Source organism: Diadema setosum, chromosome 22 (genome assembly GCF_964275005.1).
Source record: "Diadema setosum chromosome 22, eeDiaSeto1, whole genome shotgun sequence".
NCBI classification, from domain to species: domain Eukaryota; kingdom Metazoa; phylum Echinodermata; class Echinoidea; order Diadematoida; family Diadematidae; genus Diadema; species Diadema setosum.
In genome coordinates, this window is record NC_092706.1 from 1,716,043 (window position 1) to 1,729,280 (window position 13,238).

General features: G+C 39.2%; 1 protein-coding gene across 1 annotated transcript; it reads left to right on the forward strand.

The window, feature by feature from the left end:
- The first annotated feature begins 3,855 nt into the window (after positions 1–3,855).
- Positions 3,856–12,191, forward strand: LOC140245354 (serum paraoxonase/arylesterase 1-like). The gene is made up of 9 exons (XM_072324931.1): positions 3,856–4,030; positions 4,988–5,058; positions 5,675–5,730; positions 6,572–6,740; positions 7,937–8,072; positions 9,354–9,551; positions 9,904–9,985; positions 10,973–11,089; positions 11,486–12,191. Exons 1-9 carry the CDS (start codon positions 3,957–3,959, stop codon positions 11,651–11,653), a joined length of 1,071 nt encoding a protein of 356 aa, XP_072181032.1. The 5' UTR covers positions 3,856–3,956; the 3' UTR covers positions 11,654–12,191.
- Positions 12,192–13,238: the final 1,047 nt, after the last annotated feature.

Genomic DNA, 13,238 nt, shown 5'->3' on the forward strand with positions numbered 1-13,238 from the left:
CCACCATATCTATTGAATGCCTGAAGAGATTTTCTTGAAACTTAGTGTATACATGTACTACCCAATTAAGATTCTCTGGTGACAGTTTGGGTCATGAGGTCAAAGGTCAAAAGGTCAAGTAAAAATATTAAAACTTCTTTTTTTTTCTCCGTACCTTGGAAAATTGTTCAAGGTGTCTTCATGGAACATAGTATATACATGTACTGACTGGAGGTGATTATCTAGAGAATGTAGGGTTCATGGGGTCAAAGGTCAGGGGTCAAAGGTCAAGTGCAAGACTTCAAAATTTTAGTATTACCCTCATATTTATGCAATGCCGGCAGGATTATTTTTTTTTACACTTGGTGTATGCGTGTGTAACCTAATAGAAATTCTCGGGAAAGTTTTTTTTTTTCTCTTTTTGCCTCAAAGGTCAAAAGGTCAAAGATCAAGTGAAAGTGCTGAACTAACTTTTTCCTCCATATTTCGGAAGTGGCTCAAGTTACACATTGTACCTTGAAACTTAGTTCATATTATGCATGTTCTACCTGAAACTAGTGAAAGTAATTATCTTATGAATTTTAGGGTCAAGGGCCAGATGAAAATGGTAACAATTTACTATTCAATTCAGAAATTGCACTTTTTCTCCACACCTGTACCTTGAAAATTACTCAATGCCTAAATGTATGAATGGGTCAAAGACCCCGTTTACAGTGCGAGGCTCGGCCGCGGCCGAGCCGCGGCCGAGCCCAGCCCCGCTTCAGTGTAAACGCGCAAAAGGCCAAATGCGAGGCCAAAATTGGCCTCGCATTTGGCCTCGCTCTGGAGGTGGTCTCGGCCGCGGCCGAGCCGCGGCCGAGCCCGGCCTCTTCTTGGTGTAAACGCAAACTGGGCCAAATGCGCGGCCAATTTTAGTCTGGCTTCCAGACCCTCTGCCCGTACTATTTCGCTATTCACGATATTAACCCCCTCAACGTGGAAAACTATAGTATAGTTTTGGGTGGTTTTGTCCTGCAAAGGATTTTTCCTTCGGCAAAGGCCTTTGCCCGAACGGCGACTTCGTCGCCACGGAATCCAGTTGGCAAAGGGTCTGAAAACCAGGCTATACCAAATTGCGTTTGTCTACAAGCAGAGTGCCACTACGACAAAATATTGAAAGGTTTGAATTAAAAGCGCGGCCGAGCCCAGCAGTGTAAACGGACAAAATTGCGAGGCTCGGCCGCGCAATTGAGGCCGGGCTGTAAACGGGGTCGATGACCCCGTTTACAGTGCGGGGCTGGGCCGAGCCGCGGCCGAGCCGCGGCCGATCCCAGCCTCAATTGCGAGGCCGGGCCCCGCAATTTTGTCCGTTTACACTGCCGGGCTCGGCCGCGCTTTTGATTCAAACCTTTCAATATTTTGTCGTAGTGGCGCTCTGCTTATAAACAAATGCAATTTGGTATTGTGTGGTTTTCAGACCCTTCGCCAAATGAATTCCGTGGCGACGAAGTCGCCGTTTGGGCAAAGGCCTTTGCCGAAGGAAAGAATCCTTTGCAGGACAAAACCACCTTAAACTATACTAGTTTTCGACGTTAAGGGGATTAATATCCTGAATAGCGAAAGATACATGCAGAGGGTTTGGAAGCCAGACTAAAATTGGCCGCGCAATTGGCCGCGCATTTGGCCTAGACCCCGTTTACAGTGCGAGGCTCGGCCGCGGCCGAGCCGCGGCCGAGCCCAGCCCCGCTTCAGTGTAAACGCGCAAAAGGCCAAATGCGAGGCCAAAATTGGCCTCGCATTTGGCCTCGCTCTGGAGGTGGTCTCGGCCGCGGCCGAGCCGCGGCCGAGCCCGGCCTTTTCTTGGTGTAAACGCAAACTGGGCCAAATGCGCGGCCAATTGCGCGGCCAATTTTAGTCTGGCTTCCAAACCCTCTGCCTGTATCTTTCGCTATTCAGGATATTAACCCCCTCAACGTCGAAAACTAGTATAGTTTAAGGTGGTTTTGTCCTGCAAAGGATTTTTTCCTTCGGCAAAGGCCTTTGCCCGAACGGCGACTTCGTCGCCACGGAATTCATTTGGCAAAGGGTCTGAACACCAGACAATGCCAAATTGCGTTTGTTTACAAGCAGAGCGCCACTACGACAAAATATTGAAAGGTTTGAATCAAAAGCGCGGCCGAGCCCAGCAGTGTAAACGGACAAAATTGCGAGGCTCGGCCGCGCAATTGAGGCCGGACTCGGCCACGGCCGAGCCGCGGCCGAGCCCGGCCCCGCACTGTAAACGGGGTCCTAGTTTGCGTTTACACCAAGAAAAGGCCGGGCTCGGCCGCGGCTCGGCCGCGGCCGAGACCACCTTCAGAGCGAGGCCAAATGCGAGGCCAATTTTGGCCTCGCATTTGGCCTTTTGCGCGTTTACACTGAAGCGGGGCTGGGCACGGCCGCGGCCGAGCCGCGGCCGAGCCTCGCACTGTAAACGGGGTCAAAGTCAAAAATCCCTAGATACATGCTCTCCTATTCATCCAATTAAACCTACGTCAAGGAAGGTGAACATTCAACACATTTGTGACAAACTTGTCATTCCAGTATTTTGCCAATTTTGTGAAAATGTAATCACACAGTGTCCACATGTACTATCTAGACCTATTGGGAAAATCATGCATTATGGCGGAGGCATACCAGTCGCCAAAGCGACATTTCTAGTTTTAAAATATATTTTGACATGAAACATAATGTTGATATAAAACGTTGATTTTAAATTATACATTGTAAAGGAAATCTTCATTTCCAAGCCCTGGGCTTTTGCATAATTTCTTCCTTTACCTCATATGTCTCTGTAAACATTTTGAATGTGATTTTATGAAATCAATAGATTGATTTGAATTGAACTTAATTGAGCTGAACTGAATTGAATTGAATTTAATTGAATAGTTTGCGTAAATATAATCACTATTGATGTATGTGATGTACAGATGATATCCCCCGATAATAGTAACAATAAATTGATTTGATTTTATTGGTTCCTGCATTATATCATTGCTAATGATAATTATAAACTTGGCTGACCAAGTCAGGTCTATAAGAGTAAATTGATGTTTCTCAGAAGTCGAGCTGGAGGAGATAAAGAGACATAGAGCAGAGAAAAATCAAACATGACGATAAGACAGCATTAGACGTGCAAATGAAGGCGATCTTATGCAGACTTAAAATAATACGAATGTTAGATTTTGCCATTCACCTCCTTCGCGTGTTCCGTGAAATCAGCCTCTTAAGGAATCTGTTTTTGAAAGGAGAAATAATTCGTGCGAGAACAGAAACCAGCTAGGTTGATTGATTTGAAAATTTTCTTAATGTATGATTTTGCACAATTCCCCTGGGCAAGTATTCCGTAACTCAGATACGGTAAAAATAAGCGTGAAATACACATTTTGCAAAATATACATGGGGATAAAATGCTTGATTTTCTTCTTAAATCCGATATTTCTTGAAAAGATCTTACACAAGTAATCTATGTGACATATCCTCTATATATCGTGGTTAATGTAAAGGTCAAGAAATTTAGACGATTCAAACTTGAATCAAATAGTCATTATTCATTTTTATATCGCCTGGCAGATGAGTGAGAGAATTACTAAAGAACACATAAAGTGTTTTGTTTGATACATTGAGAGACAAGTTTTACTTAGATAAACAAAATGACCGATATCAAGACACATATCAATAACCAGTATCAAGAATATTAAGAGAAACTTCAGTAGCTGTGAGTAGTATTCTTCTCATTAACGATGGTGGCGCTGTGTGGGACACTCAGAGTCCACCCCACCCCACCTCATCTATTCACCCCAGTTTGCAGAGATAAGGCGGTAAATGCGTATAAGTACCTTCGCTCCACCAAGAAGCTCCATGGGTCCAGGTGTACAGAGGAAACTGTTACAGGTGTGTAATGGATTGTGAGTGAATTGTCTTCCGAACATTTTGGCTGCTCCCCTGACACTGACGAGATGGCTTTTAGTTTCCGCCAGGTCGTTTTCGGTGTCCTGCTAGCGCTGCTGGTTGAACGACTGGTCAGATTTACGTGAGTTGGGAACTTTAAGATTATACTCGTATTTATCTTGGCGTGATCTAGTTCATGAATACGGACGAAGAAAAAGAAGGCCTTTGCACGGATATCCCTTCCGGCTTCTAGCATTTGCTATACTGTGAGAACCATGTTTGCTTTGCTCGCATCTGAATTGTTCTGTGCGGCTTTATGTTTACAATGCACAGTCACGCTGGTATATTTCTGCGTGTTTGAGTCTTCTTTCTGAAGGACCAGAGATTGTAATGGACGAACGAGCACATCGCTTTAACGTATATCAGCATGGATTGTTAACTGAAATACATGTATCTATTTTACTACACATTATCATACTCCGCTCATTCATATTATTATCTAGATAGTATGTCCATGTATAGTTTATAAATGTAGTTTGTTTGATGAGGAATCAAACAACTATAAGAATGAAGTCTTGCTGGACGCGGTCAATCCACAAAAGAGATAGTCTATGCGGTGTCTATCGTTTATTTTTCATCTTCGTACGAGGAGCATCGATAATGCTTGAAACTTTTTTTTTCCATCATCTAATTTGTTCCTTCTCCATATCATCCACCTCATACGGAAGACCAAATGAGAAGTAGCATTCACCTACAGTATGTCTGTATTTCGACTCTTTTACGAAGTCAATTAATGCATAGAATTCTGTGGTTTTTTTTTTTTTCGATTTTGTTTCTTATTACGACGCCACCCGATGGGAAAGGATCGGATATTTCGTATGTACTCGCTTATACTGTCAGCTCAGCAAACGATGATCATAAGTTATGAGTCAGATGTTTTGGTATTATTCATGACCAAGTCTGAAGTCACGAAGACCTCACCCCCCCCCCATACCTCCACCTCTTTAATAAAAAGCAAAAGCAAAAACAAAAGCAGTCACTAGCTCTTAATTCGTTGCTTAAAAGTGATTAATTCCTCTATTTTATCGACTATCGACAGATTCGTCTATGGATTCTTCTCCAGCATCTACACCCACTACCCAGGGACTTGCAGGATGCTCCCAGGCATTGGTAATCACGATCCTTGAACCCCATACTTGCAAGTTTCAATGACGAATCTCTCGAGTAATCTCTTTTCAAGTGTAGCTTCACAATTATGTTCACGTTAGCCTTAACAAACTGGAGTAAAATCATGACCTTTGAGAGAAAAAACTTAGTGAACTTTGAAGATTTTACATGCGATATCAGAAGCAACCTCATAATTGTATATAGGTAACTTTGAAGTAATAATGATGTAACCACCTCACACGTCTCCCAAAAACAAAGCAAAAAAATCGGACCTAATTAAAGGTGGATCCCTCCTTTTATCGGGACCACTTTGTTTTGGGATAATCTCAGCCATTTTAAATACGATTTTCATAAAAAAAAAAACAATTTTTAATTTCTCTTAAAACTCCATGCCCTTAAATATTCTATTTAAGTGGTTTCTAATCTTCTCTTAAAAGTTTAAATCTGAATCCCCATCTCAAACGAAACTATAACATTCCTTTAAACTGTATTTTCACTCCTTTCCATATCCAAATGAAATAAGGAAGATACGAGAGTTGTTGATTTCTGAATTTTCATGAAATTTTGTTCAAGCGACGGAAACGATCTCAATGCTGTCTTCTTTTTTTATCATCAACAGTTCATGGCTCTGAAGACATTGTTGTGACATCAACGGGTCTAGCATTCATATCTTCGGTAAATACCACACATATCACAACATTAACAAGGGTAGTTCCATAGTGACATCTGAAATCTCCATAAACTTAATACGCGGACCACCAGGTTCCCATATGGAACGGCAACGTCATATAATGATCCTTATACTAACCTCTCTAAAAGGAGAATAGACGGTGCTGAATGCGAAAGGAGTGAAGTCATGCTTCCTTTGTATGATTTATACTTAAAGCTCAGAAGTCCCCTTTTGTTTTCATTACAAATTGTCAGGCATCACCATATCAGCTGGAAATATAACTATAATCTCCTCTCACTTTATGATAAAGCTGTTATTTTTTTACGAACTTTAAACAATTTTTTTTTTTACTCTTAGAAATAAAATCCTTTGCAAGAATTTGTCGAAGTTGCCATGAACTAAGGTTTATTCAACCTGACCATGCATTTGTGGTTTTAAGTTGGGGCTGATATTCATCTTTTTATGATGAAATTATGTCAATTATTGCAAAGGTGCTGTGAACAACAACCCTTTCTTATAACAAAGTCGATGTGTTCGTCATTTTGATATGAATGTCAGCAAACCATTTTACTCCCTCCTCTCTCTCTCTTTCTCACTCTCCCATACAGACAGACAGTCTGACACACAAGCATATACATATCAACATATCTCACTCTATATATTCTCCTTTCTTTCTCTTTGTCTTTTACATTTCTTCTTACTGTTTCGTTTTATTTGCATTTGGTGAGTGGGATTTGGAAACGAGGTCAACAGTGCTCTCATCTTTGTGATGATGTTCTTTATGTCTATCCCCGACGAATATTACGATCTTTTGGTTTTTACGTCTTATCCGGGCTCATCATATAGGGAGTACTACAAATCCAGGAACAATCACCATCCATCGTTGGGAGAATCTTCTTGTTTGACTTCAGTCATCCTGATGAAGATCCCGTAGAGGTGACAGTAGAAGGAGGCGGTATCCATGACAACGGCTGGATTCCTGTCGGAATGGATGTCTGGGAGAGTGGGCCTAAAGGTATCTGATATAATTTTTTCATGAAAGAACAAAAACAATCAGGCAATGCATGAGGTCTATCTCCAAAGTAAAACGAAACATAGACCTATTTCAGACATGTTCACTGATCATTCTTTGTCCTACGAGCAGAAAGCTGCAGCAGATGGGTCCAGAGGTTATCGGTGTGTTGAATCTAATTATGGAATTGTAATCATTACTCCAGCTTGTTTTTGCTGTCACCACACATACAGCCTAAGATTGGGATGACAAAAACTATATCTGTACTGGTAAATCCTCGCAGAGAGTTGTGAGTACAAAAGGCAAATTTCAGATTCAAACGTCTATTTAACTCAGCAGGATTTGCCATGTGTAATTTTCGGATCAAACTCTGTTCTATATAGGTATTGTGCTATGGCTTTCTCAAAGAGAATCTCTTTGGGTCGTCTGCAACAACGACGCTTATGATTACGCGCACGCTATAAAAGGTTATACTGCTTGTAAGAGGCAGAAGCCCCCCAAAAGTTTGCAAATCGTATATTGTAATAGTCGAGGTCAAAGTCCAGTGCAGTCTGCACTTCGCTGATATTTCTATAGGGGTGAATCAAAGTCGATGTTTTGTCTAGGCGTCTGTATCTGTTCATGGATATTATCCATGACCTGAGTGTACTGGTCCCTTTTAGTATACTATACTGTCTAACCGCTAAGAGGGTTGGAGTTCAAGTGGGTGTATAGTGAATGTTTTCTCCAATATATCAGTTCTAGGGCCCTCTGGCAGAGCAGTGGAAACACTGAAGAGGCTACCCTGGATAAATAAGACCTGATTGTAGTACATAATTATGTGCTGTAATGACCTGTAGTCAGTAGTAGTCTTCTGAAAAAGCGATCTCGTCACCAAATTTAAACAATAAAAAGGATTCAAATATTAAAGAGTTTCTTCACTTTGTCTCCCTCTACAAATTAAATTTGTCTGAATTTCCTCAAACTTTCACTGATGTGTTTTACTAGTATTGCTGCATTCACTCAATCCACGTGTAGATTTGGGCTTATTCCCCTTTAGAAGTGTTAGATTATTAGTGCACGCATATGTCTCTTCGACGACAAATTTCATCTTATACTTAGTATAGCGATAAGAACTATAATGCACTTTGAAACATTTGTCTCATTTTGTTATCATTAACATTGTGTTTGTTTGTTTGTTTGTTTTTTTGTTCTTTCAGACAAGCCCACATTCACGTTGTATGTTGTGAATCGGAAAGATGGTGATGTTGGCATTGAGGTATTTGACTTCATGAGGCGAGACAAAAAGTCAATCCTCAAGCATAAACGAAAAATAACGCACCAGAATATTTGGAGGTGAGTGCATTTATCACGAGAGGGCATAATAGTATAGTCCAATACTTGCTCATGCAGTAATGGGATCTAGCTTCGTTTGTTTTTAAGTCCTGTCGTCTGTAAGCGGACCATAATGAGGGGGGGGGGGGTTCGGTGACAAAATTTAACGCACTTATCAAAAGAAAAGTTACAATGCATGTGGCGTCATAGTCACGTGATTGTCGGGACCATAGCTGTAAAGGTGTCCATGCATAACTCATGCGGTTTTTGCGTTATGGCTTTCAAAATGATATAGTAATAGTGTTTTCGTGTGTTTTTTTCTCTCCTTTTTGTTTAACTCTAGCTATTGCCTCTGTTTTTAAACTAATTTGTATCAATTATAAATATTGAAGGCATCTCTTTCTCTGTAGAGGAACGTGTAGAGTATTGAATCACAGATTTAATCAAATTATGGAACGATATATTGGATGGAGAGTCTAGCCATGTCTGTTGGTGGCGGCGGCATCTCAAATTCATACAAAAACTGACAATTTTGAGCATGTTCACCCGGCAAGGAAATGGTTTAAGAGCATTGCATATGAAGTGTTTGCTGTGAACATTAAATTTTGTTATCTCCTATATATGGGAATCCACCTAGTGATTATTGTTTCAGACCATTATTATATGCCTATATTTGTTAAGTGCACAGGGTTTGTTCCACGTATAAGAATGAACATGCCGTCACCTTGTTCATATTCATCTGCTCTTCACCACGTAAAGGTCCTGTTTACCATTGCGAGCAGTGATTTAAAAATGTTAAAAATATCACATCTGATACGTTATGTGTAGGTCAATCGAATAACGAAACAGCCTACCATGTAAAGATTTCGCAATAAATCCTAAAATATATGGAAATATCACTATTTTTCTCAGTAAATCATAACTGTAGACGGTTTAGTCTAGAAATATTTTATTATACATTTTGTTCACATTTTGTGTATTTAGCAATTCAACAGTAATCATCTTATTCAATTTTTTACATTTGTTATTTCTGTCCCTAACTCATATGTTAGAACTATTCTGAAGCACTAGAGCTGGGTTTTTGTTTCATGTGCAAATGGTAAATAATGCCTTTAACGTATTCAGATTGACACATTTAAGAATAGAGATATATCATACTTATGATTTGAAAAGATCTGAAGCCAAATCACCATCATCGTATTTTTCGAGTACCTTTTCGAGTACCTTTGCCGACAATGAGTGCCTAATGCGTGAGATGAATATCATCATAATATTACTTCACACATGACATTGTGTCCGCAGGCCAAACGACCTTGTTCTTGTCGGCGAGGACCGATTCTACGTCACAAACGACGGATACTTTCCTAAGCCTGTGGACAATCTGGAGCTGATCCTAGGCCTGAAAGTTGGTAGCGTTGCATATTATGACGCCGGGGAGGCTCGAATCATGAAAACTGGAATTGGACTAGCCAACGGCATTAACTTGTCACCTGATAAGAAGTAAGTTGCGTGCAAAGAGCTTATAATACTATAATGACTACGAGCAGGTGGTGAGGAGAAAAATCTCTCTCTTTGGTTGTGTGCGTATTATTGCGACCCCTCTGGTATCATGACGCCTCCATTGATTAATGTATGCAGGAAACAGGCGTGGATATAATGAAAACAAATTTGTTATCCCTTTTTGGAGCAATTAACAGAATTAATTACGCGAATATACTATTTCTCTTATTTTGGTTGTATTTCTGGCTATACCCTAACGTGCCAAAAGCACATCCTGTAAAAGTAAATGAACTTTTTCTCTGTTCTTTTTATTTCCTGTCCTTACATTTACGTTTACACATCACTTTCACAGGTTGCTCTATGTTTCTGCCGCTACAGAGAGGAAAATCTACGTTTACAAATTTAATGCAGATGGGAGCTTCACCGAAGTCCAGGTTTGCTTTCTTCAATGAAGTATGGTGTCCAAAATATAGATATATTGAATGTGATGAAAGGAAAAATCCTCTTTATAATCATTTGCAAAATGACAGCACGAGGATACCATATTTTTGGTATTTCTGGCTATGTCTTAAAAAAAGTTTTTAAAAAAGCACAAACAAACAGAGAAGACATATATGATCGATAATAATATACATCTAAAACTATGGGATCCTATTTATCAAAATGGAATTTAAAACAAAATAGTTCATGACGTTGTGTTGGTGCATGCGTGTTTTCATACATGCAACATAATTATTTACACCACATTTTGCGTTTGTCATCCATTGTGGGGCATTTATTCTCTGTGTGCTGTTTTGTTTGTTGGTTTGTATTGTTCATATCGCGCCATGTGTCAGTGTTGCGACAAGCTGCTACCCAATTCGAACTGTTTCAGACAATTTTAGAATATGACCATGGTGACAAGCTACATGTACATAAAAAGTGAATAGGTGGTTCAACCGTCAATCACGTCAATTGTCATGCAATGATTTTTACTGATCCACACTCAGCCGTGCGTCCGGTAAAATCCAAATGCATGGCCATGTGTCCGGTAAAATCCAAACGCATGGCTCAAGTCTTGTCTAGTGTTGTTAGGTGTACCCGACGCATGATGGGGAAAATGGTTGTATTTCATAAATTTACAGGCCCATTTTATAACACAAATGATGCACAGGCCTACTTCGTGGATCAGCGAGAAATGGATGCTCTCGTTTAACTTTGGAACAGTCTAAAGCGAACTCGCTGCACTCGTGGGTTTGAGTTCCAAAGTTGAACTCGCGCATCAAATTCTTACCGATCCACTCTGTCCTGTGCATCATTTGTATACTGCCTTGTTAATTGATTTTACTCTCTACTCACTGTAAAAAGTTCCTAGCACGGAAAGGGCTAATCAACACCTCATTGTCAATTCTTGTATTCAATTTCTCGTGACGGACGAACAGGTGATCGCCCTTGCTACGATGCCAGACAATATCGACGTGGACAAGGATGACGGCTCGTTATGGGTCGGGTGTCATCCTTCTATCTATGCTGTCTTCAACAAAGCTGGATTTGGACAGGTATCGCTCTCCAAATTTCTTTGAAACTGGGAACAAAAGCATGTAAAGATATTTTTCGGGAATTCATGTTTGAAAGTATTTCCCAGATGAATGAATGTCACAAAGACACCGAGAAATTCACCTAGCTGATTTTTCTGCTCCCATATATATAGAATAGTGTAAAGGATATAATACATAATGACCAATTTATCATAGTTGACCTTGTAGCTTCTCGCATGGCATTGTTCCCGCATTTTTTTTTAAAAACTTGTTCTATTTCTTAGACCTAGTGATAATAAGAAGTGTTATTTCGTGAAGCTTGCACATCTTACTTGACATCAATACTACTTTGGAATCATTATGGTTGTAATATTGGGATTATTTATTTATTCTTTTTTTGTTTCATCTGGATCACAGGTTCTCAAGATCAACTTGGACAGCGCCCTCAACTATACCATAAGAGAGGTATTTGCAGACGACACAGGAATGATTCAAGGAAGCAGCATCGCCTGTCGCCATGGAGATGCTATCATAATTGGAACCGTCATAGCAAAAGCTGCATACTGCGAGTTACTTACCTATTAGATAGGTTTTCATTTTCTTATCGTGAAATTATTGTAGTTTCTTTTTCTATTCTTAAAAAAAAAAAAGAATAGGAACATCCAAGTGACATCTGCATTGGCCCCAGATATAATCTTAGATAGTACAATGACCTCACTAAATCAGCAAAGGGAAGATCACAAGGCCAGTCATGATAAATTCAATAAACTTTATCTTGAATATCAGGTTTGTAATAGGTTTTCATCTATCTTCACATGTCTTAGGTTCATCGTCACAATCACGATAACAAACTAATTGTACCACCAGTGAAGACGTAAAGTAACGTGGTAAGTTAATGGAACGTGACAAATGGACGCGGAAGAGTTCCAGTGTTTCAACAAAAATGCAAATAATGATATGTAGAATATTCAATACAACGTATCAATATATTTACACCTGTACTATATAAAATATTTGCAGTCCTCCTGTATGTTTGTTTTTGTTTGTTTTGCATTGTTTTAGGTCAGTTTTTTTTTTTTTGTTCCGCTTTGTCTGGTAAATTAACGTTTTGTTCTTTAGTCATTGAATTTGATAGTTTTTTTTTTTTTTTTTTTTTTTTTTTTTTTTTTTTTTACATTTTGACATAATTAGGATTAGTTATGTTGATATAAAACGTTGATTTTTGTATTGTAAATGACATCTTCATTTCCAAGCCCCAGGCTTTTGCGTGATTTCTTTCTTTGACTCACACGTCTCTGTAAATATTTTGAATGTGATTTGATGAAATAAATAGATTGAAATGAATTGAATTGAACTGAACTGAATTGAATAGTTTGCGTAAACAGAATTATGTATAAATGATATCCACCGATAATTCAATTCAATTCAATTCAATTCAATTCAATCCAATTCAATTCAATTTTATTTCATACTTCTCGTATATCAATAGTACATCAAAAGTAATAGCACAAGTTCTTGTACCTTGTTACTAATGTACAAAATAAACTAAAACAATATACAATGTGTATACATGGTATACACAGTTGTTATAATGGTGATTGGTCGAAATCTCGCTTTGGGTTGTAGCAAGAGAAATATGACGCGGCCTACATGAAAGCAAGCTTGTTTGGTTGTAAGCCCCGAGTAATCAGTGTTTGTCAACGAAAGAGAAACGGAGAACGGATAAAAGTTAACACCAGGTGATTGAAATATACCAAATAAGAGAAACGGGAAATGCTTATACGATTTTTAAAAGAGAAAGAAAAAAGAAACTTTTCTAAAATTTGAACAGTAATTGTGACCGAACAATCATTTATCTTCAGAATAGAACATAATTATGATTATAGAGCCTATTTTGGTGTACTCTAAAATGTTGCTACAATTAGAACTATTACACGATGCAGCAAAAAAAAAAAAAAAAAAAAAAAAAAAAAAAAAAAAAAGAGGCGACATGTACAGCTATTGAGTCATTGGTACCTGCCGTCGAGCTTCTGGGTAGAAAGTGAGAGTAACGGTAATGATAATGATTTTTATAAACTTGACTGACCGAGTCAGGTCTGTAAGAGTAAATTGATGGTTCTCAGAAGTCGAGCTGGAGGAGACGTAGAGACATGTAGAGAAGAGAAAACAT